This window comes from Aotus nancymaae, unplaced genomic scaffold, assembly GCF_030222135.1.
Source record: "Aotus nancymaae isolate 86718 unplaced genomic scaffold, 86718_ANA_hifiasm-v0.15.2.pri h1tg000011l, whole genome shotgun sequence".
In the NCBI taxonomy this organism is placed as follows: Eukaryota; Metazoa; Chordata; class Mammalia; order Primates; family Aotidae; genus Aotus; species Aotus nancymaae.
Genome location: NW_026988422.1, coordinates 57,701,977 through 57,729,898, shown reverse-complemented (window position 1 = coordinate 57,729,898; position 27,922 = coordinate 57,701,977). Strand labels below are relative to the sequence as shown.

The 27,922-nt window shown below is 42.5% G+C and overlaps 2 protein-coding genes across 3 annotated transcripts in view; one reads left to right on the top strand and one right to left on the bottom strand.

Annotated features, from left to right (window-relative positions):
• The first annotated feature begins 73 nt into the window (after positions 1–73).
• Positions 74–27,499, top strand: ALDH6A1 (aldehyde dehydrogenase 6 family member A1). Its single transcript, XM_012438248.2, has 12 exons — positions 74–166; positions 12,139–12,195; positions 14,491–14,565; positions 14,741–14,902; positions 15,131–15,209; positions 15,606–15,908; positions 17,793–17,914; positions 18,673–18,862; positions 19,357–19,538; positions 20,868–21,047; positions 21,294–21,392; positions 24,782–27,499. The coding sequence occupies exons 1-12, from the start codon at positions 119–121 to the stop codon at positions 24,884–24,886; spliced, it is 1,602 nt and encodes a 533-aa protein (XP_012293671.2). The 5' UTR covers positions 74–118; the 3' UTR covers positions 24,887–27,499.
• The window catches only part of BBOF1 (basal body orientation factor 1), a 53,248-nt gene continuing 45,210 nt past the window's right edge, over positions 19,885–27,922 (bottom strand). For both annotated transcript variants that reach the window (XM_021675028.2, XM_021675027.2), the window contains one exon: positions 19,885–21,526. In XM_021675028.2, coding sequence (XP_021530703.2) covers positions 21,515–21,526 — 12 coding nt within the window. In that variant the 3' untranslated portion in view covers positions 19,885–21,514. The remainder of the gene's footprint in view (positions 21,527–27,922) is intronic.

Sequence of the window (27,922 nt, the reverse complement as noted above, 5' to 3'; positions counted from 1 at the left end):
GAAAAAATAGTCCTCCCCACCAATGAGGAAGCCTAGCAGGATGGAGGGCGAGGCCTGGCAGCTGTAGTGCTTCTGGGCAGTAGAGGCTCGGGGTGCGGAGCTAGGGCGGCCGAGAGCCATGGCGGCAGTGGTGGCGGCGGCGGCAGTGCGAGCCCGGATCCTGCAGGCGAGTGAGGGTGGTGCCAAGGGACCATGAAGCCAGGACTTGGATCTTTTCCGTCCACTCCCTGAACCATCCTCAGGCGGGACTACCTTCTTGGCCCAGCCCATTTTTGGCCGGACCTCGTGTTCCTACCCGACCTGTGCGGCCCCGTCCCATGCTCAGCCCTCACTTCATACCCTCCCTCGTCACGGATCCCACCCTGAGCTGTTACTCTTGGCCTTACACCCTTTTACTCCTGAGCCTCCTCTTTTCTGGCTCTCGCCCACTCTCCTCCAGCCCTGCCCGGTCCCTGCTGTCACTCTCTTGCCCTCACCTCTCCATCCGCCCACCGTCTTTCCCTTTCACCCCTGCACCAGCCTTCTCTCCCTCGGGAACTTCTCTTTTTGGTTACTCTGTCCTCTGCCGTGAGCGTCCACGTAGCCATTGCTCCCTTCCCCCACCCTACTTCACTTTCCGTGATCCGAGGTAAGGGGGAGAGGGGACGCGAGGGGAGAGGGTCAGTGTATGAACTTTGAACCTCCTTCTAGAACTGTACTCCAGGTATTCACCAAAGGCAGCCATTTGTCAAGCTATTTTCCCCAAGTGTGGCTCTTTGTATTTTCCATAGACTGGGTTGTGCCCTTTCTTGCCAAAACTTTCAGCTAAACTTTCTCTCAGCTAACAGTTTACATAGATAGGGCACATCTACATAGGGTAGATAAGGGCACATAGTTAACGCTACCAGTGTGTTCCATGTACGTTCAAGGTACTAAACATCTTTAAAACAGGTGATAGAAAGTGGGAGCCAAGTAAGACAAGAAGTCAAAGTTCCCACCCCAAAATCAGCTCTTCTAGTGTCACACACCCTCATCATCTCTGCCCTTGGGGGATTGATTCTTCTCTGAAGCCAGCCAAAGGAGAAATGACAAAGCTACAGGAGTTGCATGCCTGAGGCCTGTAATCTCCAACTCTGTTTATATAGTCTAGCAAGGATTTAGAGTACGAGGCAAGATTTACTGCAGGCAAGAAACAAATCTGCAAGAAACGACATTGCCCTTCTTATTCATTACATCCAGTCTGAGAATTTCCCCTATATTGCTGGGCTTTTAGGTAATATTAGTATTCACCAGGTTTCAGTGAGTTCTACTACAGAAACTTGGGCATTTTTAAGATTCTTGGCAGAGTCAGCAAAGGTTCATGTTTAAATATGCTATTTAATGGGGGCGGTACGAAAGATGAGTTTGAAGAGTTTGCCAGATGATCTGGCCTCACTCATATTTCTTGCTTTGATCCTCGTTCTGTTCTAGTATCCTTTTTTGGTAGCAGGAAAACAAAGTTTCCACCCTGTATTTTTCTTACCAACTTCTTGAAATCTTTTACTGAAATTGGCTTTTTCCCTTTGCCTCTTCTTCCCCTCCTATCACAATGAGTCATCGAGAACCTTAAAAAAATATTTTGTCCTTTTCCATCAAGGAGAAGAATCTCTTTCCATGTACTTTATTTTGGAAACAGACACTATGTATTTTCTGATTCATTTGGAGAAACTTCTGAAGTGACCTGGAAAAGAACAGATAAAATAATCCTCAGCCAACTAGGAGTTGTTGTAATGTGAAACTTTGATTAAAAGTTTAATAAAAAGTAGCCTAGAGGCCAGGCACTGTGGCTCACACTTGTAATCCCAGTACTTTAGGAGGCCAAGGTGGATGGATCACCTGAGGTCAGGAGTTCAAGACAAGCCTGACCAACATGTTAAAACCCTGTCTCTACTAAAAATACAAAAATTTGCAGGGTGTGGTGGCAGGCAACTGTAATCCCAGCTACTTGGGAAGTTGAGGCAGGAGAATCACTTGAACTCGGGAGGCAGAGGTTGCAGTGAGCTAAGATCATGCCACTCCAGCCTGGGTGACAGAGCAAGACTCCATTAAAAAAAAAAAAAAAAATAGCCTAGATTCTGGCAGCCATGAATATTAGAGGACTATTAAATGGGATTTATAAAGAAGAGAGTTCAAGTTTTCAATTATTTTAAGTATTCAGCTTATTTTTCTCTGCTTTGGAGAGTAGGAAAACTTAACCTAAAACTTCTCTCTTCTTCTTTGTGATATCATTCCCATTCAGGGATAAAAGAATGTTTGAGACAGGGTCTCGCTCTGTCACCCAGGCTGGAGTGCAGTGGTACAATCACACAACTCACTGCAGCCTCTACCTCCCATGCTGAAGTGGTTCTCCCACCTCAGCCTTCCAAGTAGCTGCAAAAATAGGCTGTGCCCCTATGCTGGCTAATTTTTGTATTTTTTATAGAGACAGGGTTTTGCCATGTTGCCCAGGCTGGTCTTGAACTCCTAAACTCAAGTGATCCTCCCACCTCAGTGTCCCAAAGTGTTGGAACTACAGGCACGAACCAATGCACCCGGCAAAGAAAATTAGTCTTATAGAGATGTAATGACTTGCACTTTCAGTGATATGGTTACAGAACTAGTAACTGATGGGGCGGGAAATTCAGAACTTAAATCTTGCCATCTCTTTCTATGTTAGTCACTGACACAGGCTTTTAGTAAAATGCTCACTGAAAGCTCCTTTATTGTACTACAATAAGTGATAAACAATAGGAGTACCTGGGATACTGTGGGGACCTAGGGAAAGAGCCAAGTGTTGCAGGTCTAGCAGACCATGAACCAGGATGGGAGGGAATTCCTGGTAAAGGATATAGCAAGTAGGAAATAAACATCTAGGGAGCAGAAGTTTGGGGTGACTGGAGACAGGATAGTTTCTTCACAACAATGCTAATGGGTGTTTCTTAGGAATTGAAGAAAAGATAGGAGATCAACCTGTCAAAAAACTATATAAGGCCAAATGTGGTGGCTCATGCCTGTAATCCTAGCACATTGGGAGGCCGAGGCAGACGGTTTACGAGGTCAGGAGTTCAAGACCAGCCTGGCCAACATGGTGAAACCCTGTCTCTACTAAAAATGCAAAAATTAGCCAGACATGGTGGCCAGCACCTGTAATCCCAGCTCCTTGGGAGGCAGAAAAATGGCTTGAACCTGGGAGGTGAAGGTTGAACTGAGCTGAGATCATGCCATTGCACTCCAACCTGGGGGACAAGAGCGAGACTTCATCTCAAAAAAAAAAAACTGTATGAATATGTTTTATTATACCAGATGTAGTGCTTTTTACGTCCTCTTAACAGCAGTGAAAAAATAAAATTTAAGTGGCCTAGAATGCTCAAGTTGGTTGATCAGTGCATTGTCTGCCCTATAATGAGAGAGTACTGAAAGAATATCAAATGATTGTTTGGTAAGTACTCATTCTTTCATTCTGCAAAATATTACTATCAAGTACTTACTCTATTCCAGGAATCGTGCTAGGGGTTGGGGACACAACAATCTAGTGATTTAAAAGGAGAGAAAATAATTAAACAAGCTGTTATTTCATAGTGTGAGATGAGGAATAAAGGAATTTGGGTGATTTATGAACTTCACAGTCAGGTGCTTACCATAGACCTGAAGTTGAAACTTCCTAGAGAAAGTGATGATGGCTGAGTGGGGACCTAAAGGAGTAGGAATGAGCCAGGCAAGAGAGAGCAGCATGTGCAAGAGCAAAGAAAGCAAAATGCATGTTAAATAGCAGAGGATAGAGAGCAGGGAGGAAAGTAGCCAGCTATGTACTAGAGAACAAAGATACTATGTAGCGTTTTCTAAGCAACATCAAGGGGATTAGTCTTTTTCCCAAGGGCAGTGGAAAGCCAATGAAGAATTTTAAACAAGGGAATAATCTGACCAGATTTATATTTTAGAAAGACCATCTGATTATGGGATGGAAACTAGATTCCAAAAGTTTAAGAGTAGGGTGGGTGCAATGACTCAAGCCTGTAATCTCAACACTTTGGGTGGCCCAGGCAGGAGGATCACTTGAGCCTAAGAGTTCAAAACTGGCCCTGGCAAGATAGGGAGTCCCCATCTCTACAAAAAAAAAATATATATTTTAATTAGCCGGGCATGGTGGCATGTGCCTCTAATCCTAGGAATTTGGGAGACTGAGGCAGGAGGATCACTTGAGCCTGGGAGTGTGGTCCTATGCACCTGTGGTTCCAGGTACTTGGGATGATAAGGCAGGAGGATCACCTAAGCCCCAGAGATTGAGGCTACACTGAGCTACAGCCTGGGCAACAGAGTGAGACTGTCGCACAAAAGAAAGAAAGAGAGAAAGAAAGAGGCGGGGAGGAAGGGAGGGAGGGAGAGAGGTGTTAGGAAGCTATTACTGAAGGTCAAGGATATCATCTGAAGAGGAAAATTCTGGTCAAGTGAGAGACAGTGTTGGTAGAGACCAGGATAATGGCAGGAGGGCTGGAGGAAAGTGATGTGTTTCAAACAATTCTAGGACAGATTTCCAGGGGTTTTTTGATTCTCTGCAGAGAGATGAAAAAATTAGAAGAGTACTTGGGTTTCTCCTTGGGCAATTTGGTAAAGAGTAGCTGTCACCCAGGCTGGAGTGCAGTGGCATAATCACAGCTCACTGTAGCCTCGCTCTCCTGGGCTTAGGTGATCCTTCTGCCTTATTGTCCCAAGTACCTGGGACCACAGGTGCACACAACCACGCCCAGCTAATTTTTTTTTTTTTAGACATAATTTCACTCTTGTTGCCCAGGCTTGAGTGCAATGGCATGATCTCGACTCACTGCAACCTATACCTCCCAGGTTCAAGAGATTCTCCTGCCTTAGCCTCCCGAGTAGCTGGGACAGCAGGCATGTGCCACCATGCCAGGCTAATTTTTTATAATTTTAGCAGAGATGAGGTTTCACCATGTTAGCCAGGCTGGTCTCGAACTCCTACCCTCAGGTGATCCACCCACCTTGGCCTCCCAAAGTGCTGGGATTACAGGTGAGCCACTGTGCCTGGCCCATGCCTAGCTAATTTTTAAAATTATCTGTAGAGACCAGGTGATGTGGCTTACGCCTATAATCCCCACACTTTGGGAGGCTGAGATGGGTGGATCACTTGAAGCCAGGAGTTCGACACCAATCTGGCCAACATGGCACAACTCCATCTCTACTAAAAATACAAAAAATTAGCCAGGTATGGTTGTACATGCCTGTAATCACAGCTACCCAGAAAGCTACAGCAGGAGAATCACCTGAACCCGGAAGGTGGAGGTTGCAGTAAGCTGAGATTGCACCATTGCACTCCAGCCTGAGCGACAGAGCAAGATCTTTCAGTGTAGCCCAGGCAGGTCTTAAACTCCTGGACTCAAGTGATCTTCCCACCTCGGCCTCCCAAAGTGCTGGGATTATAGGAATGAGGTACTGTGCCCAGCCACCTCTTTTAACATGTGCCTAAGTAACATCCAAATAGAGATGTAGTGAAGATAATTACATGGGTATCATCTGAAGAGGAAAATTCTGGCTAAGGACTCAAGAGTTCTGCATCATCAGGATCTAGATAATTAAGCCATGAGAATTGATAAAATCACCCAAGGAGCATATACAGAATGAGAAGAAAAGAAGGCCTAGGACCAAGCCTTGAGAAACTTAAAGAGTTAATGGCTGCCTGGTGCAGTGGCTCACAACTGTAATCCCAGCACTTTGAGAGGCCAAGACAAATCACTTGAGGTCAAGAGTTTAAGACCAACCTGGCCAACATGGTGTAACCCTGTCTTTACTAAAAGCACAAAAATTTGGCCAGGTGCAGGGGCTCACACCTGTAATCCGAACACTTTGGGAGGCTGAGGCAGGCAGATCACTTGAGGTCAGGAATTTGAGACCAGCCTGGCCAACATGGTGAAAGCCCATCTCTACTAAAAATTCAAAAAGTTAGCTGGCGTGGTGGCGCATGCCTGTAATCCTAGCTCCTCAGGAGGCTAAGGCAGGAGAATCTCTTGAACCCAGGAGGTGGAGGTTGCAGTGAGCTGAGATCGCGCCACTGCACTCCAGCCTGGGTGACAGAGCGAGACTGTCTCAAAAAAAAAAAAAAAAACAAATTAGCTGGGCATGGTGGTGTAAGCCTGTAGTCCCAGCTACTCGGGAATCTGAGGCACGAGAATCACTTGAAACTAGGAGGTGGAGATTGCAGTGAGCCCAGATCATCCCACTGCACTCCAGCCAGGGTGACAGAGTGAAAAAAAAAAAAAAAAAGGAGAATTAATGGCCAAATAGAGGAGGATAAGTCAACAAAAGAGGCACCAGGGCATCACAGAAGGCAGATGAAAAGGGGGCTCAGGAAGAGGACATGGTTAACCATATCACCTCTGCTGAGCAGTCAAGTACAAGGAGCACTGGGAAAGGTCCATAGGATATAGGAGATCACTGGTGTTCACTCATGAAGGTTGGAGTAGAGTGAAGAGTTGTGAGAGATGAGGAAATAAAATTAGTGGAGAACCCTTTCAAGAAGTTTGGCTTTTAAGAAGACAGTGGTTAAGAGATGGGGATTTGGGTTTGAGAAAGAAGCAGGATTTTTTTTAGTATAATATGCTAATAAAGGGCCTCTTGGATGTAGAGAGGTTTGCAGTACAGTAAAGAAGGATAATTGATAGAAATTTCTGAGCTTTTGGGATGGCAGACTGGCTTTAGAGCACTGGTGCAGTGATTAGCTTTTGACAGAAGAATAATAGCTGGGCGCAGTGGCTCATACCAGTAATTTCAGCACTTTGGGAGGCCATGACAGGAGGAATTGCTTGACTCCAAGAGTGTGAGACTAGCCTGAGCAAAACAGCACAATCCTGTCTCTACAAAAATTAAAGGAAATGGCCGGGTGGGGTGGCTCATGCCTGTAATCCCAGCACTTTGGGAGGCTAAAGCAGGCGGATCACCTGAGGTCAAGAGTTCGAGACCAGCCTAACCAACAAGGCGAAACCCCATCTCTACTAAAAATACAAAAATTAGCCAGGCATGGTGGCAGGCACCTGTAATCCCAGCTACTCAAGAGGCTGAGGCAGGGAAAATTGCTTGAACCGGTGAGGCAGAGGTTGCAGTGAGCCGAGATCGTGCTATTGCACTCCAGCTTGAGCGACAGAGCAAGACTCCGACTCAAAAATAATAATAATAATAATAAATAGTAACAGCAAACTAGCAGGGTGTGGTGGTGCGTGCCTGTAGTTCACAGCTACTTGGGAGGCTGAGGCAGGAAGATGGTTGAGCCCAGGAGTTGGAGGGTATGATCATACCACTGTATTCCAGTCTAGGAGACAGTACAAGACCCTGTCTCCAAAAAAAAAAAAAAAAAAAGCATATACCTCTTCATCCAGTCCACACATACTGATCATGCACCACTGTCTCAGTCACTTTTCCTGCATGGAGCTTGCTGGGTACCTTCTCCATTCGGTAGAGTTCTACTAGGAAGTTGTAGGTTTGCTACTAGGAAGTTGAGAAGTTCTCATCTGATGGTTTCTGTGTGCTCTGAAGTAAGAAAAACAAAAGTCAGCTCCTGAAAGGGCATGAGGAAGTAGTAGAGTTGGGAGTTTTAAGATAAAGCTGGGCCAGGCGCAGTGGCTCATACCTGTAATCCCAGCACTTTGGGCGTCAAAGGTGGGCAGATCACCTGAGGTCGGGAGATTGAGACCAGCCTGACCAACATGGAGAAACCCTGTCTCTACTTAAAAAAAAAAAAAAAAATACAAAATTAGATGAGCATGCTAGCGCATGCCTGTAATCCCAGCTACTTGGGAGGCTGAGGCAGGAGACTTGCTTGAACCTGGGAGACAGAGGTTGCGCCATTGCATTCCAGCCTGGGCAACAAGAGAGAAACTTCATCTTAAAAATAATAATAATAAACATATATTTATTATTTATAGAGATGGGGTCTTATGTTGCCCAAGCTGGTCTTGAACTGGGCTCAAGAGATCCTCCTGCCTCAGTTTCCCAAGTAGTTGGGACTACAGGCACAAGCTACCATGTGATTATTTACAGTGACATAATAATAATATTTAATGAGTACCAACTTTGTGCTAACTACTTTTCCATAACTGGACAGTCCTGATCAATTATAATTTTTAACTCTGTAAAGCAGGTGAACAAGTCGGATACAGTGTCTACCCTCCTGAAACTGACCATCTTTCTTGGTAACAGATAAGTTACCTAGGTACTATGGTTTGGATATGGTTGGTTTGTCTCCACCAAAACTAATGTTGAAATTTAATCTCCAGTGTGGTGGTGTTGGGACCTAATGGGAGGTGTTTGGGTCATGGGGGTGGATCCCTCATGAATGGCTTGGTGCTGTACTGAGTGAATTCTTGCTCTTTTGAGACTGGATTAGTTCCTATGGGAATGGATTCGTTCCTGTGAAAGTGGGCTATAAAGCCAGGATACCCCTCCAGTGTTGCTTCTTCACACAGGACTGCTTCCCCTTTGATCTTCTCTGTTATGACACAGGACAGAAGCCAGGGCCATTCGCTTGAACTTCCCAGCCCACAGAATCATGAACTAAATAAACTACTTTTCCTTATAAATTATCCAGTCTTGGGTATTTTGTTATGGCAACACAAAACGGAATGAGACACCAAACATTTACAACACAGAGAGATAAGCCTGAAGTATTGGCTGCAATGGGAGGACAAAAAACTCTTTTTTAAAAATTTTTTTAATTTTTTTTTTATAGAGACGGGGTTTCACCATGTTGGTCAGGTTGGTCTCGAACTCCTGACCTCGTGATCCTCCCACCTCAGCCTCCCAAAGTGCTGGGATTACAGGCGTGAGCCACTGCGCCTGACCAAAAAAAAAACCCTCTTAACCTAGTTTGGGGTAGGAAGCAGACAGCAGTGGGCTTCTATTTTATTCAGCAGATATTTACTGAACACCTACTACCTACCAGGTACTATGTTGGTATTGGGAACATGGTTATAAAGAAGACATGGTGGGCTCTGGAAGAGTGTCAGTGGTTTGAAATGGCTTTGGTAGGGAATAGGAGAGCAAGCAAATGTATTTGGAAGGATTGTCTGCTGGACCAAAGGACCACAAACTTTTCCTCTGAGCAGTGCTGCAGGCACCAGCCCTAAACTCTGTGGTTAACCAACTCCCTTTTCAGGCAAGATAAAAGATAATTAGATTGCGGCTTTCCTTTATATCCCAGTCCTGGGTATTTTAGTTTGCTCATTTAAATCATTGATTTAAGTATGTCTTAAATCAACTTTGATAACATAGATATAGGCTGGGGCAGTGGCTTGCACCTGTAATCCCAGGACTTTAGGAGGCTGAGGCAGGTGGATCGCCTGAAGTCAGGAGTCGAGACCAGTTAGGCTAAGGTGGTGAAACCTTGTCTCTACTAAAAATTAAAAAAAAAAATTAAAAAATTAGCTGGGCATGGTGGCAGGTGTCTATAATCTCAGCTACTCAGGAGGCTAAGGCAGAACAATCGCTTGAACCGGAGAGGTGAAGGTTGCCATGAGCCAAGATCATGCCAGTGTACTTCAGCCTGGGCAACAAGAGCAAAACTCCATCTCAAAAAAAAAAAAAAAAAAAAAAAAAGCCAGGCGTGGTGGCTAACACTTGTAATCCCAACACTTTGGGAGGCCAAGGTGGGCAGATCACGAGGTCAGGAGTTTGAGACCAGCCTGGACAAAACAGTGAAACCCCATCTCTACTAAAAATAAATAAATTAGCTGGGCATGGTAGTAGGCGCCTGTAATCCCAGGTACTCGAGAGGCTGAGGCAGGAGAATGGCTTGAACCTGAGAGGTGGAGGTTGCGGTGAGCCCAGATGGCGCCACTGCATTCCAGCCTGGGCGACAGAACTAGACTTCATCTCAAAAAAAAAAAAAAAAAAAAAAAAAAAAATTAGCTGGGCATGGTGGCAGACACCTATAATCTGAGCTGCTTGGCAGGCTGAGGCAGGAGAATCACTTGAACACAGGAGGCAGAGGTTGCAGTGAGCTGAGACCATGACACTGCACTCCAGTCTGGGCGAAACTCTCGTCTCAAAAAAAAAAAAAAAATCAACTTTGATAACATAAAAAAGAATTTTTTTTTTTTTTTTGAGACAGAATTTCACCCTTGTTGCCCAGGCTGGAATGCAATGGTGAGATATTGGCTCACTGCAACCTCTGCCTCCCGGATTCAAGCGATTCTCCCACCTCAGACTCCTGAGTAGCTGGGATTACAGGCATGCACCATCACACTGGGCTAATTTTGTATTTTTAGTAGAGATGGGGTTTCTCCATGTTAGTTAGGCTGGTCTCAAACTCCTGACCTCAGGTGATCAGCCCGCCTCAGCCTCCCAAAATGCTGGGATTACAGGCATGAGCCACCGCGCCTGGGCTATACAGACATTTTTTTAGGGAGTTACAGTTTGAGAGTTATCTTGTTGAAACTGAGCCTCCCTCCCTATTTACTGATTTTACTCCATCAACTATTGTCTATCCAACACATTTTTTCCTATAATGTACTTACAGCATTTCAATAAGTATGTATAGCATTTTCCTATAACGTACTTATAGTATTTCAATAAAGCTTATTTCAGCTTTATTAAAATAAAATGACATAAAACAATCTGTACATAAAAAATGCAGTTTGATAAGTTTTAACATTTGTATACACCTGTGAAAACATCATCACAATCAACATAATGAACATATGTCCATCACCCCAAGAAGTTTCCCTCTTCATCCCCAGGTAACTACTGTTCTGCTTTCTGATGTTACAGACTTTTGTTTGCATTCTCTAGTATTACATAAATAGGATCATATAGTATGTACTCTTGTTACCTAACTTCTGTCTTTTGCCATAATTACTATGATTATTTGTATTGCATGTATCAGTAGTTCATTCCTTTTCTTGCTGAGTAGTATTCCAGTGTATAAATATACCATATTAGTTTCCTTATTCATCCATCCCATGGTGGACATTGGGTTGTTTCCAAGTTTTGGGCTACTACAAATTTTAAAGGTCTTTTGAACATTCATTTTTCAAGTATCTGTATGGACATATTTTAATTGCATTTGGTTATACACCATTTGATTTATACTTATATTGATTATATACTTTTATTTATAGTATATTTATATTTATCTTGATTTTATTGTTTGTTTTTAAATTTTTTTTGAGACAGGGTCTCACTCTGTTTCCCTGGCTGGAGTGCAGTGGCACAATCATGGCTCACTGCAGCCTCAACTACCTGGGCTGAAGCAATCCTTCCACCTCAGCCTCCCTAGTAGCTGGGACCACAGGCATGCACCACCACTGCCTGGTTAATTTTTGTATTTTTTGTGGACAAGATCTTCCCATGTTGCCCAGGCTGGTCTTGAACACCTAGACTTAAGTGATCCACCTGTCTCAGCTTCCCAAAGTGCTGAGATTACAGGCATGAGTCACCACGCCCAGCACATTGATTTTATATAATCTTAAATTCAGTACCTATTGTGTTAGATACCGTGCTAAGTATTTTCTTATTGTTAGAATTATGGTATATTTGCCAGGCCCAAATTAGGAAAATACAATGACAAAAAGATTTTTTTTGATCAGTACTATCCTGGGAATATAGGACATGATTATTTTGGTTTATTGTTTGTTCATAGTTTGCTGTGTGTCATAGATTCATATCTTTTCTCTTTTTTTTTTTTTTTTTTTTTTTTTTTTGAGACGGAGTCTTGCTGTGTCACCAGACTGGAGTACAGTGGCATGATCTTGGCTCATTGCAACTTCTGCCTCCCGAGTTCAAGTGATTCTCCTGCCTCAGCCTCCCAAGTAGCTGGGACTACAGGCACGCGCCACCACGCCCAGCTAATTTTTTGTATTTTTAGTAGAGATGGGGTTTCACCATGTTAGCCAGGATGGTCTCCATCTCTTGACCTCATGATCCTCCTGCCTTGGCCTCCCAAAGTGCTGGGATTACAGGAATGAGCTACCGCGCCCAGCCCCATCTTTTCTCTTTATATGGCCTTTGAGAGTAAACATCAAGTCCTTTTCCATACCCCCACAGTAGCTAGTATGATATTCAGCATATAGCAACTATTTGCTAAATTTTAAATAACTTTCTGCTCTCATTTCCCAAAACAATCATTCTTTTGCCTTACAGGTTTCTTCCAAAGTGAAATCCCCCTGGTATTCAGCATCTCCCTTCTCTTCTTCAGTGGTGAGTTTATTTGGCATAAAAGTTGACTTCTGAGAAGGAAGAGTTGACTATAAAATTCAGTATAGTTTTTGGGTATCTCTATTCATCTTCTTTATGTAATTGTCATGAGAGTGTATGTGAAACTTTCTATCTTGGTTTTCTTTTCTAATATTAGATCTATATAGTAAGCATTGTCAATATTGCAAGACAGTCTTTATAATTTTAATGGCTGCAATAATATTCCATCAAATAGTTATAGCCTGAATTAATAGTTTCTCTGTATAACATTTAGATTGCTTAAGTTTTCCATATTATAAAACAAACATTTATTTATATAGTTTTTTCCTCCTTCTGGATTATTTCCCTCCTGAAATAGGATTACTGTGTCAAAAGATATAAACATTTTCATGGCTCCTGGAGATTATACTGACCCTGCCAGATAGTTGTCTTCTTAACAACCTTTAGAGTGGTTTTTACAGATCATCTCTCTGTCAACCACTTCAAGTACCTAAAATCTAATAAATAAGAATTATTGCTCAAAATTCTTTCCATATAGAAGTATGCACACACTGTACCACAGGAGATCTCCACAATTTTTTGGCTCACAGACTGCTTTAAAAATTTGGTGAAAGAGGCTGGGCACAGTGGCTCACACTTGTAATCCCAGCACTTTGGGAGGCTGAGGTGGGTGGATTGCCTAAGCTCAGGAGTTCAAGACCAGCCTGGGCGACATGGTGAAACCCCATCTCTACAAAAAATTAGCTAGGTGTGGTGGTGCACACCTATGGTCCCAGCTCCTTGTGGGAGGTGAGGTGAGGGGACTGCTTGAGCCTGGGAGGCAGAGGTTGCAGTAAGCCAAGATTGTACCACTGTACTCCAACCTGGGTGACAAAGTGAGACCACAGCTAAAAAAGAAAAAAAAAAATTAGTGAAAGTGAGCTATATCTCAGAAAAAAATACATAGAAACATTTTTAAAAATTTTTTTTCTTTTTGAGATAGAGTCTTGCTCTATTGCCCAGGCTGGAGTGCAGTGGCATGATCTTAGCTCACTGCAATCTCTGCCTCCCAGGTTCAAGCAATTCTCCTGCCTCAGCCTCCCGAGTAGCTGGGATTATAGGTGCACACCACCAAACCCAGCTAATTTTTGTATTTTTAGTACAGACAAGGTTTCACCATGTTGGCCAGACTGGTCTCGAACTCCTGACCTCAGGTGATCCACCTGCCTCAGCCTCCCAAAGTGCTGGGATTATAGGTGTGAGCAACTGTGCCTAGCCAAAAATCTTTTGATCATACAGGTAATATATGCTCACAGTAATGTAACAGTCAGCTGGGCCAAAAAGTCATAATACCTAATCTTTGTTAACAGAGTTGCTGCTTTTTCAGTTTAAGCTTCACAATGTCATGTTTCCAGTCATGAAGTTCCAGTGTATGAATAGCAGGGAATTTCCCATTCTGAGAGAGATCACAGTATCAAGAGGCTCTGCCGTATCTTAATATATACTATACACTGGGCATGATGACTCACGATGTAATCCCGGCATTTTGAGAGACTGAGGCGGATAGATCTCTTGAGCCCAGGAGTATGAGACCAGCTGGGCAACATGGCCAAGCCCTGTCTCTACGAAAAATACAAAAAATTAGCTGGGCATGGTAGCATGTGCCTATAGTCCCAGCTGCTCAGGAGGCTGAGGTAGGAGAATCACCTAAGCCCTGGGGGTTGAGGCTGCAATGAGTCATGATCATGCCACTGTACTCCAACCTGGATGACAGAGTGAGACCATATCTCAAAAAATAAAAATAAACAAGGGCCAGGTGCAGAGGCTCACGCCTGTAATCCTAGCACTTTGGGAAGCCAAGGTGGATGGATCACCTGAGGTCAGGAGTTTGAGACCAGCCTGGCCAACATGGTGAAACCCCATCTCTACTAAAAATACAAAAACTAGCCGGGTGTTGTGGCGGTCACCTGTAATCCCAACTACTCGATAGGCTGAGGCAGGAGAATCGCTTAAACCCAGGAAGCAGAAGTTGCAGTGAGCTGCGATCGTGCCATTGCACTCCAGCCTGGGTGACAAGAGCGAAACCGTGTCTCCAAAAAAAATAAGTAAACACAGACACACACACGCAAACACAGACACACACACACACACACACACACACACACAATAGACAAGGATATTATGTGTCTCTGTGTCCCTTTCCTAGTGGGAACATTTCTAAAGACCAGAAGATTCCATTATCAACCTGTTTTCTTTCCTTTTGGTGAAAGGGAAAGGGGAAAACAAAGCAAAGTTTCATGTTTTGTTTTTTTTTTCCAGCCAACTGTAAAGCTCTTCATTGATGGGAAGTTTGTTGAATCCAAAAGTGACAAATGGATCGATATCCACAACCCAGTAAGCAAAGCTGCTTTAGGACTTCAACTTAATGAGCCTAGAATTATAGGGAAATGATGGGCAAGTAGGGACCTGGGTGTCTGTTATAAAGCACATAGTACCGCTTCTGTGAATAAATGTACAGTGAAGAAAGTGAGTCAGGGGCAAAGGATCATGTGCTTACTTTTCTCATCAGGCCACCAATGAGGTAATTGGTCGGGTCCCTCAGGCCACCAAGGCAGAAATGGATGCAGCCATTGTTTCCTGCAAACATGCTTTTCCTGCATGGGCAGACACTTCAATATTAAGCCGTCAGCAGGTCTTGCTCCGCTATCAACAACTTATTAAAGAAAACTTGGTATGAAATCTGAATGGTATGATTTTCCAAACTGTTGCCTAGGGCATGTTTGTCACTCTCACAGAGACTTTTTCAGCGACCCTCCCTTACTCTGCAGTATGCAGAGACGTTGATCATGCCTCTCCCCCTTGTACTGCATCTCTTCCAGTCTTATTCTTCCTTGGCTATCTGAGAATTTAAAAGAGGAACATTCTTTCATTAATTTCTATTTATGTGTTTTCTCTCTAGAAAGAAATTGCCAAGTTAATCACATTGGAACAAGGGAAGACCCTAGCTGATGCTGAAGGAGATGTATTTCGAGGCCTTCGTAAGCTGGGAGCCCCTTATGGGACTTTTGGGAAGGAGCAAAGGAAGATGGGAGGCAGAGATCCCAGAATGGGAGGTTGCTTCTTCTTTATATAAATTTTGCCATCCTATGATATGTTTTTTAATACTAGTGAAAAATGGCAGTACTCAGTGTCCCTAAGACTGATTTACTTTACTCTTTACTCAAATGATCTTCCAGTAGGTATATACGTATTGCTGTATTTTCCCATTCGGAGAATCTCATTTTGCACAAACCCTTAACTTGGAAGGTCCAGTTAGTGTACCCTGTGTCCCTTCATTGGCCTGAGCCACTCTCTGTCCTCAGGGCTGAAGAGAACATGACAAAGCTAACTAGTACACAGTGTGGAGAGCTGATGGCCTGACTTCTGTGTTCCAGAGGTGGTTGAGCATGCCTGTAGTGTGACATCCCTCATGATGGGAGAGACCATGCCATCCATCACCAAAGACATGGACCTTTATTCCTACCGTCTGCCTCTGGGAGTGTGTGCAGGCATTGCTCCATTCAATTTTCCCGCCATGATCCCCCTTTGGATGTTTCCCATGGCGATGGTGTGTGGAAATACCTTCCTAATGAAACCATCTGAGCGAGTCCCTGGAGCAACTATGCTTCTTGCTAAGTTGCTCCAGGATTCTGGTGCCCCTGATGGAACATTAAATATCATCCATGGACAACATGAAGGTAACTGCCCTTCTACATATGGCTACATAATCTGACTACCAAAAAATTAAGGTGTTGAGTGATGATTGGATGTTTTAGCATAGGGAAACTACTTGTAAGGAGAAAAGGATTTACTCATTTTAACCTCCATATTTGTTGATGATTTTGCCATCTTCATGCACTGAGGTAAATGACTGGGGAATAGCAGTGCTTCTGGTCCTACAGTACATATTGGGACACTAGAAATCTGGATTAGGGCTAGATACAGATAAGATTAAAAAGAATTTTTTTTTCATGAGGATATTTAACTCAGATAATTTGTAGATCTCAGAGATACTGAAGGCCTTCTAATTCATGTAATAATAGCTAATACTTAAATAGTGCTTCTGTGTGTCAGGCACTGTTCCTAGTGCTTTTTATATATTATTTAATCTTTATAATCACACTTTGAGTTAGATATTATTTTTCTATTTTGCAGAAGAGAAAAAAGATACATAATGAAATTAAGTAATTAGCCCAAAGTCACAGTGCTAGAAAATGTCAAAGCCAGGATGTGTATACCCATCCAGGAAGACTGACTCTGATTTTTGCTTTAAAAAATTATGCTATATTACCTCTCACATGAGGGCACAATAGTATTTGAGTGTCCTAGTACATAGCCGCCATTGAGGAAATATTGTTTTGTTCTGTTTTGTTTTGTTTTGTTTTTTGAGACAGAGAAAGAGTCTTGCTGTGTCACCCAGGCTGGAGTGCAGTGGCACAATCTCAGCTCACTGCACCCTCCACCTCCCAGGTTCAAGCAATTCTCCTGCCTCAGCCTCCTGAATAGGTGGGATTACCATGCCCAGCTAATTTTGGTATTTTTAGTAGAGACAGCATTTCACCATGTTGGTCAGGCTGGTCTTAAACTCCTAACCTCAGGTGATCTACCTGCCTTGGCCTCCCAAAGTGCTGGGATTACAGGTGTGAGCCACCGTGCATGGCCTATTATTATTCTTAAAGGACAAAAAGGAAGGATTCAGTATTCAAAGGCTGTTATTTTGGAGGAAGATAGGAGTTACAGCTTTCAAAGTTAGATTAAGGCCAGGCACAGTGGCACACACCTGTGATCCCAGCACTTTGGGAGGCAAAGGCAGGTGGATCGCTTGAGCCCAGCAGTTCTAGACCAGCCTGGGCTATGTGGCAAAACATCTGTCTCTGTAAAAAAAATACAAAAATTAGCCAGGAATGCTGGCATGTGCAGGTAATCCCATGAGGTAGGAAGATGGCTTGAGCCAGGCAGACAGAGGTTGCAGTGAGCTAAGATGGCACCACTGCACTCCAGCCTAGGTGAAACAGTGAGACCCTATCACACAAAATAAGTTAGATTAGAAGTGGAAATTCTGGAATAGCAAATGAGAAAAATCATGAAAGGAAAGAGGCTAAATAGAATTTATAGTTTTTAATTTTTTTGAGATAGAGTTTTGCTTTTGTTGCCCAGGGTGGAGTGCAATGGCACAATCTCGGCTCACTGCAACATCCACCTCCCAGGTTCAAGCAACTCTCCTGCCTCAGCCTCCCGAGTAGTTGGGATTACAGGCACTTACCACCACGCCTGGCTAATTTTTTGTATTTTTAGTAGAGATGGGGTTTCACCATGTTGGCCAGGATGGTCTCGAACTCCTGACCTCAGGTGATCCACCTGCCTCGGCCTCCCAAAGTGCTGGGATTACAGGTGTGCACCACCGTTGCCCACCTGGCTAAATAGAATTTAAAAGAAAGAAGAAGAGAACTTCACAATGAGAATCCAGTATAGAAAAACAAACACAGGAAAACTTCAAATCCGTAGCAGCGGGGAAAGGGGAAGTTTGCCATGTTGAGAATCCATTTGCTCGTTTTGAGGATTCATTTATTTTCTTCTTAAAGCTGTAAATTTTATTTGCGATCATCCGGACATTAAAGCAATCAGCTTTGTGGGATCCAACCAGGCAGGAGAGTATATCTTCGAGAGAGGATCAAGACATGGCAAGAGGGTTCAAGCCAATATGGTGACTTCTTATTCCTTTTTTTCTCTAATATCTGTTCTATATATTAAAATTACCTAGGAATAGACCTTAAGCAGAGTGGCCACTCATCTCACTTCAGTGTCAGTGTTTCTTAATTACCATGTCATCCTGAATGTTTTAATAATGGACTTTTTGAGGAGTTTCATTCTAAGTCATGTTAATCATCTTATTTTTTTTTTTGAGACAGAGTCTCACTCTGTCACCCAGGCTAGAGTGTGGTGGTGTGCTCTCAGCTCACTGCAACCTCTGCCTCCCGGGTTCAAACAATTCTCATACCTCAGCCTCCCAAGTAGCTGGGATTACAAGTGCCTACCACCACACCAGGCTAAGTTTTGTATTTTTGGTAGAGGCGGGGTTTTACCACGTTGGCCAAGCTGGTCTCAAACTCCTGGCCTCAGGTGATCTGCCTGTCTCTGCCTCCTGAAGTGCTGGGATTATAGGTGTGAGCCAGTGTGCCCGGCCTCTTTCTTGAAATTCTGTATTAAGAGGTCTACCTTCCGTTTTGCTTTTCAGCTGATTACTGGCATTATTGCTATAATTTTTTTTGTTTTTGTTTTTTGTAGTCGGGGTTTCTCCATGTTGACCAGGCTGGTTTTGAGCTCCTGACCTCAGGTGATCCACCTGCCTGAGCCTCCCAAAGTGCTGGGATTACAGGCATTAGCCACCTCACCTGGTCCATTGCTTAATTTCTTAGCATAATTGTATTGGCCAAGGAAGACTCATGTGCTTTCTGTATTTAGGGAGCCAAGAACCATGGGGTAGTCATGCCAGATGCCAATAAGGAAAATACCCTGAACCAGCTGGTTGGGGCAGCATTTGGAGCTGCTGGTCAGCGCTGCATGGCTCTTTCAACAGCAGTCCTTGTGGGAGAAGCTAAGAAGTGGCTGCCAGAGCTGGTGGAGCGTGCCAAAAACCTGAGAGTCAATGCAGGTAATCAGTCACCTGCCTAGCTTGCTTAGATTTTGCATATGTGGCACTAAACTCTTGGGTTCTAGCACTGGCCTTGGCCAGTGGGAACAATCATGTCTATTCTGGCCATTTCCTGTCTTTATACTGTAGTTGTCATTTGGATTCATCTTATTAGCAGTCTTTTTTTTTCTTAAGGCAGAGGCTGTCTGTCACCCAAGCTGGAGTGCAATGGTGCCATCCTAGCTCACGGCAGCCTCAAACTCCTCGGCTCAAGTGGTCCTTCTGCCTCAGCCTCCTGAGCAGCTTGGACCACAGGTGTGCACCACCACCTGGCTATTTTTTTATTTTTTGTAGAGATGAAGTCTCACTTTGTTGCCCAGGCTGGTCTGAACTCCTGGGCTCAGGCAGTCCTCCTCCCTTGGCCTCCTAAAGCTTTGGGATTACAGGCAGGAGCCCTGGCAGCAGTCACAATTTATGTTAATGAGGACCTTAAATACTTCTGTGTTGTTTTACAGGAGATCAGCCTGGAGCTGATCTTGGCCCTCTGATCACTCCCCAGGCCAAAGAGCGAGTCTGTAATCTGATTGACAGTGGAACAAAGGAGGGAGCTTCCATCCTTCTTGATGGACGAAAAATTAAAGTGAAAGGCTATGAAAATGGCAACTTTGTTGGACCAACCATCATCTCGAATGTCAAGGTGAACAAGTTTGGTTTCACAAATATGAGAGCTGAAGGCACCTTAAAGGCTATAGAATCTCATCCCTTTAATTTATTAATGAAAATGCTTAATGACTAAGACCTCATCTCTTGCCAGGACTGATCAGTTATTTTATATGCAATCTGAATGAGTCTCCCCTTCTAACTCCCAACCAAACTCTTTCCACTATACCAGCAGTCTGCAAACTTTCCATAAACAAACAAATAGATATTTTCAGCTTTGCAGGGATATAGTGTCTGTTGCAACGAAAATCTGACATTGTAGTGTGAGATCAGCAATAAACATTGTGTGGCTGTGTTCCAATAAAACTTTATAGACATTGAAGTTTGAATTTCATGTCATTTTATATATGATTAAATATTTTTTCAACCATTTAAAAATGCAGAAACCATTTTTAACTTGGGGGCTGTACAAAAACAGGCAGCAAGCCACATTTGGGCCCACAGGCTATAGTTTACCAAATGCTATCTTATCTTATACTGGTTTGTTAATGTTTTCTCTTCCCTCTCCCTCTTTATGCCTAGCTTATGACTACTGCAGTATCTCAACCACTATATCAAACCACCCAATATTTATTGAACATGAGAAAATAATTGACTTGTCAATTTTTATTTATCAAAACTTTGAAAGTCTCTCAGCTAATATGACTTAAAAATTGAGATTATGAAGTTTTTTGAAATTCATATATAATAGTGAATCACCAAGTGCTGAAGTGTAGCAGAAATTATGAAATCTCTTGCCACAGAACCATATAGAAAAATCTGTTTATCAGCAACAAACATTAGCTGCAGTGATGATGTTTTGAGTGTCTAAGTGTGACCTGATATCAAAATATAAACATGCAGACTTATTTGGGAGGCAAAGGAAGGAGTGAATAAGAATGGATTATTTATGTTACAGAAAACAGCTTGGAGTTTCTATAAAGAGAAAAATTCTCCTGGTATAATATATATTGGTTTTATTAAAAAATAAATTTTCATGGAACCTTTTGATAACAATTGGATGAAACAAGTTGTTCAGGTAGTAAAAAGGAAGCTAATGATGGGTCATGAACTAAAAATACAGTGCCTTAAAGGAAGTGTGGTTATTGTTGATATTCCAAGTTGTTTATATGATTGGTAGCTTAGAAGATGGAACACAGTTAAGAGAGGACTTTTTTTTAAAAGTAGGTAATTTGAAATGAAAAGAGATTACTAATATGAAAGTTGTCCATGTAAATGATGTGTAGTAAGTGAAAGTACCAAATAAACATAAAATACTCCGAATCCAAAAAGCTGACTTCTTTTCTCGATGCATCCTTCCTGGCAGCCAAATATGACCTGTTACAAAGAGGAGATTTTTGGTCCAGTTCTTGTGGTTCTGGAGACAGAAACATTGGATGAAGCCATCCAGATTGTAAATAACAACCCATATGGAAATGGAACTGCCATTTTCACCACCAATGGAGCCACTGCTCGGAAATATGCCCACCTGGTGGATGTCGGACAGGTTTGTGAACAGAATTTTTAAGAGATTCTTATATCCGTTTTCTATTTCCTAAGAGGAAACAGTAAATAATGGTGAGTCATTGGTTTAAGATTGCCTCCATGACCTCCCACAGTGCCCTATTTCCTTCCTCAGGAATGAAAGTTCATGAGGTAGAGGATGGGGAAAAAGGTGGGTATTGGAAACTGGTGCTTCTAAATGGAGAGTTCCTTTGTCCTTAGGATACAACATGGATTTGTTCTCTTTTAGGTGGGAGTGAATGTTCCCATTCCAGTGCCTTTGCCAATGTTCTCATTCACCGGCTCTCGATCTTCCTTCAGAGGAGACACCAATTTCTATGGCAAACAGGTAACTTTTGAGTTAAAATTCTTGTCTTTTCCTTTAAGAAATTTTCTTAAAGATATTCAAGAGCCAGGATTCTGCAAGGAAGGGCCTGCCAGCAGCATCTGTGGGGTCATAATCAGTGCTTCTCAGAAAGTTACCTAAAAAAGATTTAAAAGTTAACAAAATTTTGCCAAAGCTGCTTCTTCCTGAATAACTCACAGTAACAAAGTTTTGAGGAAAGAGCATGGGGAAGTCCAAGCCTTTGTATATGCCATTTCCTCATCTTGTGACCCTCTTCTCCATCTCTCCCCTTTCATCTAACTCCCAGTCATCTGTCAAGTCTCACTTTAAAGAATGGGCCCTCCAGAAAACCTCCTCCAACCACCACCACCCCTTCTTCAGTGCTGGGTGGTGTGCCCCCAGTGTGTTCCCATTGCACATATTTTTTCTGTAATAGTTATTCACTTACAAAAAATTTTATTGAACACTTTCTTTGTAGCAGACATTATTTTAGGCACTATGAATATAGCACTGAAGAGGAAAAGTAAAGCAGATCTGGAACCAAATTGCCTGCGTTCAAATCCCAGCTCAGCCAGTTATTAGCTGTGTGACTTTGGAGGATACCTTCTTTTATTTATTTTATTTATTTATTTTTCTTTTTGAGACAGAGTCTTGCTCTGATGCCTGGGCTAGGGTGCAGTGGTGCAATCTTAGCTTACTGCAACCTCCGCCTTCCAAGCTCAAGTAATTCTCCTGCCTCAGCCTCCGGAGTAGCTGAGATTACAGGGACCCACTACCACACCCAGCTAATTTTTGTATTTTTAGTGGAGATAGGGTTTCACCATGTTGGCCAGGCTGGTCTTGAACTCCTGCCCTCAGATGATCCACCTGCCTTGGCCTCCCAAAGTGTTGGGATTACAGGCATGAGCCACTGCACCTGGCAGGGATACCTTCTTTATCCCTTAAATTTATTCACGTATAAAAGGAATAACAGTAGTACCTATATATTTCATAATGTAAAGACTGCTGTGGGCCAGGCACAGTGGCTCATGCCTATAATCCCAGTACTTTGGGAGGCTGAGGCGGGCAGATCACCTGAGGTCAGGGGTTTGAGATCAGCCTGGCCAACATAGCAAAACCTCCTCTCTACTAAAAATACAACAATTAGCCAGGTGTGGTGGCAGGTGCCTGTAATCCCAGCTACTTGGGAGACTGAGGCAGGAGGATCCTTTGGACCCAGGAGACAGAGGTTGCAGTGAGCTGAGATTGCACCACTGCACTCCAACCTGGACAACAGAGCAAGACTCTGTCTCAAAAAAAAAAAATTATTACTATTGCTACATCTGCCAGCAGGTGCTATGTCCTAAGGCAGGAAGAAACATGGCACATGTCAATAGTGGAAATGGGCTGGAGCACAGTGAGCAAATGAGAAGAAAGGGAAGAAATGAGGTTAAAGAGGCAGGCAGGCAGTTGACTCATCTACAGCTCTTTAAGCCATGTAAAGAAGCACTCATCACACTGTAGTTGTTATTTACATATCTGCAGTACCTGGCACAGAGCAGGCTGCCCAAACATTTGTTGAACAAACAGGCTAGGGAAAGTTCTTTGTAGTCCCATAGGAATACAGCCATTTTAACCTTCATTAATAAATTATGTCTTTTTCTATACAAGTCTCCCCTTTTATAGGTTAATAATTTTTTTTTTCTGTGCCAGCTGCATCCTGCCAGAGGGCAGGGGATGTGGGACTTTTTTATTTTATTTATGTTTGGGTTATTAAAAAATTAACAATGGGATTGCATCATATTATGACAGTGTGGCCAAATAACTAAGAAGTCAACACCTTGGTATTTAGAGGCTAATTATCCAGTTAGTGTATTAGTCACCGCTTTTGGTTTTTTGTTTATTTTGAGCTTTTATGTTTGTTTGTTTTTCTTTCTTTTTCAGATGGAGTCTTGCTGTCACCCAGGCTGGAGTGCAGTGGTGTGATCTCAGCTCACTGCAACTTCCACCTCCTGGGTTCAAGCATTTCTCCTGTCTATGCCTCCTGAGTAGCTGGGATTACAGGCATGCACCATCACACCTGGCTAATTTTTGTATTTTTAGTAGAGACAAGGTTTTGCCATGTTGGCCAGCCTGGTCTCAAACTCCTGACCACAGGTGATTTGCCCGCCTCAGCCTCCCAAAGTGCTGGGATTACAGGTGTGAGCCACCACACCTGGCCTAATCACAGCTTTTGTAAAAATGACCAATTTGATACTAGTAACAAACATTTCTTTAAAGCAAAACAGAGTACAACTATTGTTTAAAACTGTTCCCTGCCCATCCTCCCATTTATTTATTTAGTTAGTTAGTTATTTTTTGAGACAGAGTCTCTTTTGCTCAAGCCTACTCTTACAAAATAAACTATATCTATCTATATACAGAGAGCGCTGAATTTTGGGGCTCATGTCATAGGTAATTTAGAAGTTAATTTGTATAATATCAGACATTTTACTTAGATTTGTAAGATACTTTGGGTTTGCCACTTCAATATAGAGCTCATGATCTCTGATAATTATCAGAAATGGGAGCAGTGGCTTCTGCCTATAATCCCAGCACTTTGGGAGGCTGAGGCGGACAGATCAACTGAAGTCAAGAGTTCAAGACCAGACTGGCCAACCCCATCTCTACTAAAAATACAAAAATCGCTGGGTGTGGTGGCAAACACCTGTAATCCCAGCTACTCAGAAGGCTGAGGCAGGAGAACTGCATGAACCTGGGAGCCAGAGGTTGCAGTGAGCCAAGATCACGCCACTGCACTCCAGCCTGCGCAACAGAGCAAGACTCCATCTCAAAAAAAATAAAGAAATGGTCTACTATATTACAGCCGGGGGCACAGTGGCTCACACTTGTAATCCTAGCACTTTGGGACGCTGAGGAGGGCGGATCACTTGAGGCCAAGAGTTCGAGACTGGCCTGGCCAACATGGTGGTGAAACGCCATCCCCACTAAAAATATATTCAAAAAATTAGCCAGGCGCGGTAGCATGCACCTGTGATCCCAGCTACTTGGGAGGCTGAGGCAGGAGAATTGTTTGGATCCAGGAGGCAGAGGTTGCAGTGAGCTGAGATCATGCCACTGAACTCCAGCCTAGGTGACAGAGCAAGACTCCATCTCAAAAAAAAAAAAGAAAGAAAGAAAGAAAGAAATACTAGTTTCAGCATAATAATGATGGCTAAGGTTTGATTGTTTACTATCTGCCAGATATTATGTTAAATGTTTTAGATCAATTACCTTATGAACAATATGTTGGATTTGGGTTGCATTACTCAATTAGGAACGTAGCACTTTATAATACCTCTTTCAAAAGCTAATTAAAAGAAGAATCATGAAACCCCAGAAATATATGCTAACCTTTTTTCTGTTTTTCTCAGGGCATCCAATTCTACACTCAGTTAAAGACCATTACCTCTCAATGGAAAGAAGAAGATGCTACACTCTCCTCACCTGCTGTCGTCATGCCTACCATGGGCCGTTAGAAACAAGTTTGTTTAAGACTCAGTCCATCCTGAGTAATCTCCCTTTATTTTTGACCAGATTTATTTTTCAACTTTGCTCAGATCAGATCTATGGGACTGGAATACTAACTAAAATCTTCCTCAGGACTATTAGCCCCTACAAAGTTTCTGTAGGGAGCTGCCTAGTGTAATCTGAAACCAGATTTTTCACTTACTCTTCATACTTCTATTTTTGAGGTAACTGTTGTAACCATGAAATCCTTATCTGAAATGAGTGCTTAAACCTGATTTCTAAAAATTATCCCCTTTTCTGATGACTCAAAGGGGAGAAAAGTCAGTGTATGTAAAGAAAATGTTCTGGCCAGACACGGTGGCTCATGCCTATAATCCCAGGATTTTGGGAGGCGAAGGTGGGCAGATTGCTTGAGCCCAGGAGTTCAAGACCAGCCTGGGCAACATGGTGAAACCCCATCTCTATTTAAAAATTTGAAAAAGTAGGGCCGGGCGCGGTGGCTCATGCCTGTAATCCCAGCACTTTGGGAGGCCGAGGTGGGTAGATCACGAGGTCAAGAGATCGAGACCATCCTGGTCAACATGGTGAAACCCCGTCTCTACTAAAAATACAAAAAATTAGCTGGGCATGGTGACGCGTGCCTGTAATCCCAGCTACTCAGGAGGCTGAGGCAGGAGAATTGCCTGAACCCAGGAGGCGGAGGTTGCAGTGAGCCGAGATTGTGCCATTGCACTCCAGCCTGGGTAACAAGAGCAAAACTCCATCTCCAAAAAAAAAAAAAAAAAAAAAAATTGAAAAGATGATGTTCCAGTAATTGCAAGAAGAACTCTTAGATGGGGAAACAGGATAGAAATAACTCACTGCTTTTGGTTGATCCTTAAACACAGCCCTACATAAATGCCACTGGGAGAGACCTACAAAGTTTTCTTGCACCCCTCTTTTATCCCACAATATACAAGATATAATCCATTTTTATGTATCCCAAATTTATGGCAACAACTTCTTACTTTTCTGCTCAATGCCACTTTGTTTCCTAGTAATTCATGACCATTATTTAATTCTGTCATTGTCACTGCTCCTGCTTCTTAAGGTCATTTCTCAAGGATACCTCAGTAAACAATGGATAAATCAACTTTTTGTTATATGTGCTAAGTATTAAGTTTCAGGGTTCTCTTCAGCAATTATTAATGCTTCAGCCATTAATTCAGATGCAAATAATTTGAAAATTATTTCAAAAGTAAAATAGGTCCAGAAATCAAGGAGTGTTCCAACCATGAAAATGGGTAAGACACCTGCCTTAAGCAAATCTAACCTGATATTATTACTTGTTTATGTATTCTTTTCTCTTGCCTGTATTTCTCATTAGTGATACTTTTTAATGAAAGAACTCTTCATGTAGAGCAATTGACTGGGACTAAGGAATTTCAAAGCTTTACAGGACGTAAAGTGGTTTAAAAAAATGCTTTGACAGTCTTCTGCCAGTAGTTCAACTGTCTTTATGCTTTTTTTTTTTGAGCCAGAGTTTCACTCTTGTTGCTTAGGCTCGAGTGCAATCATGTGATCTTGGCTCACCGCAACCTCCACTTCCCAGATTCAAGCAATTCTCCTGCCTCAGCCTCCTAAATAGCTGGGATTATAGGCATGTGCCACCACACGTGGCTAATTTTGTAGTTTTAGTAGAGACATGGTTTCTTCATGTTGGTTGGGCTGGTCTCAAACTCCCAACCTCAGGTGACCCGCCTACCTCGGCCTCCCAAAGTGCTGAGATTACAGGCATGAGCCAGCGAACCCAGCCACCTTTATGCTTTTTGTTTCTTTGATATATCTAAACTTAAGGTCAGAACAGAAATTCAGGTGCTGAACAGAATGGATTCTTTTTGCAGTACCATCCCAGTTGAATCTTCTATTTTCCTGCTTCCTTACTAGTCACTTGGATAGTGCTAACCTACTCTATGGAGGTTATTCGGTGAATTAAGGATAATTTTAAAAAGACCTTGAAAATATTGTGTAATCTGTGGATTTGAGGCTTATTACTACCACCTGACTGGATAGAATATCAAAACCTTTAATCACTTAAGGTGACTGAAACTTGTGTAAAATACACGATGATCCTACTGGGTCCTTTTTTTTTTTTTTTTTTTTGCTTTCCTAAAGATGAGGCAATAGAAATTTATAATTTGAGACTACACTGCCCCTTGTTTTAGCTGTTATCACAGCTGGCAACTGGTAGTGATATTTAATCCAATCCAACAACTATAAGCTGGGTTGAATCAAAGGTCATTATTGTCTAAATTCCAAATGGAATTAAATATAGTCACAGAGACTCCTAACATTTTCCTTACATTTAAGGAAAATCCCTTCTTAAAAAAAACACACTAATCAGAATTGTGCTGCTCTAATTAGAAACAACTTGTCTGGCCAGCTATTTGCTACTCAGAGAGTTTCTTATTTCTTAGATGAAAAAAAACCTCATCAGTTATATTCATGTGATTGCAGCTAAAAAGTCAGTATTTTATTTTCTTTGTGCTCTAATGTGGCTTTATTTGAAATTTCTCAAAATTCTACATTGTACTAATAGATTATGAATAACAAATTATAAATAAAAAACTCAAAGAGAAAAACATGGCTTTAAAAAAATCATTTCATATTTCCTTATAAGCCTTTGTCCCCTAGGTTATAATGACTCTGACTTCCCACCTGTGATCCAAAGCCAAGAGTAACAAGGTCACTTTGCTTACTCTTACATAAAAAATAGTACACATTTTGGCTAGGCTGCTTACTTCAAAAGGCAACCTATAGATCTCCACACTAAAAGAGACACAAATTTGTATTTGCATTAGTATAATAGACATTTGTGTGGATATTGCTTTAAAAATTTATGTAATCTGTCCGGGCACAGTGGCTCACACCTGTAATCCCAGCACTTTGGGAGGCTGATGTGGGCGGATCACAAGATCAGGAGATCAAGACTATCCTGGCTAACATGGTGAAACACAGTCTCCACTAAAAATAGAAAATATTAGCCAGGCGTGGTGGCATGTGCA

Excerpts from the sequence above, each read along its gene's own strand:
- ALDH6A1 (XM_012438248.2), top strand. The coding sequence starts at position 119 with ATGGCGGCAGTGGTGGCGGCGGCGGCAGTGCGAGCCCGGATCCTGCAG. Across the intron at positions 15,210-15,605 it reads AGATGTATTTCGAGGCCTTC|AGGTGGTTGAGCATGCCTGT; the intron begins GTAAGCTGGGAG and ends TCTGTGTTCCAG. Across the intron at positions 15,909-17,792 it reads CATCCATGGACAACATGAAG|CTGTAAATTTTATTTGCGAT; the intron begins GTAACTGCCCTT and ends TTCTTCTTAAAG.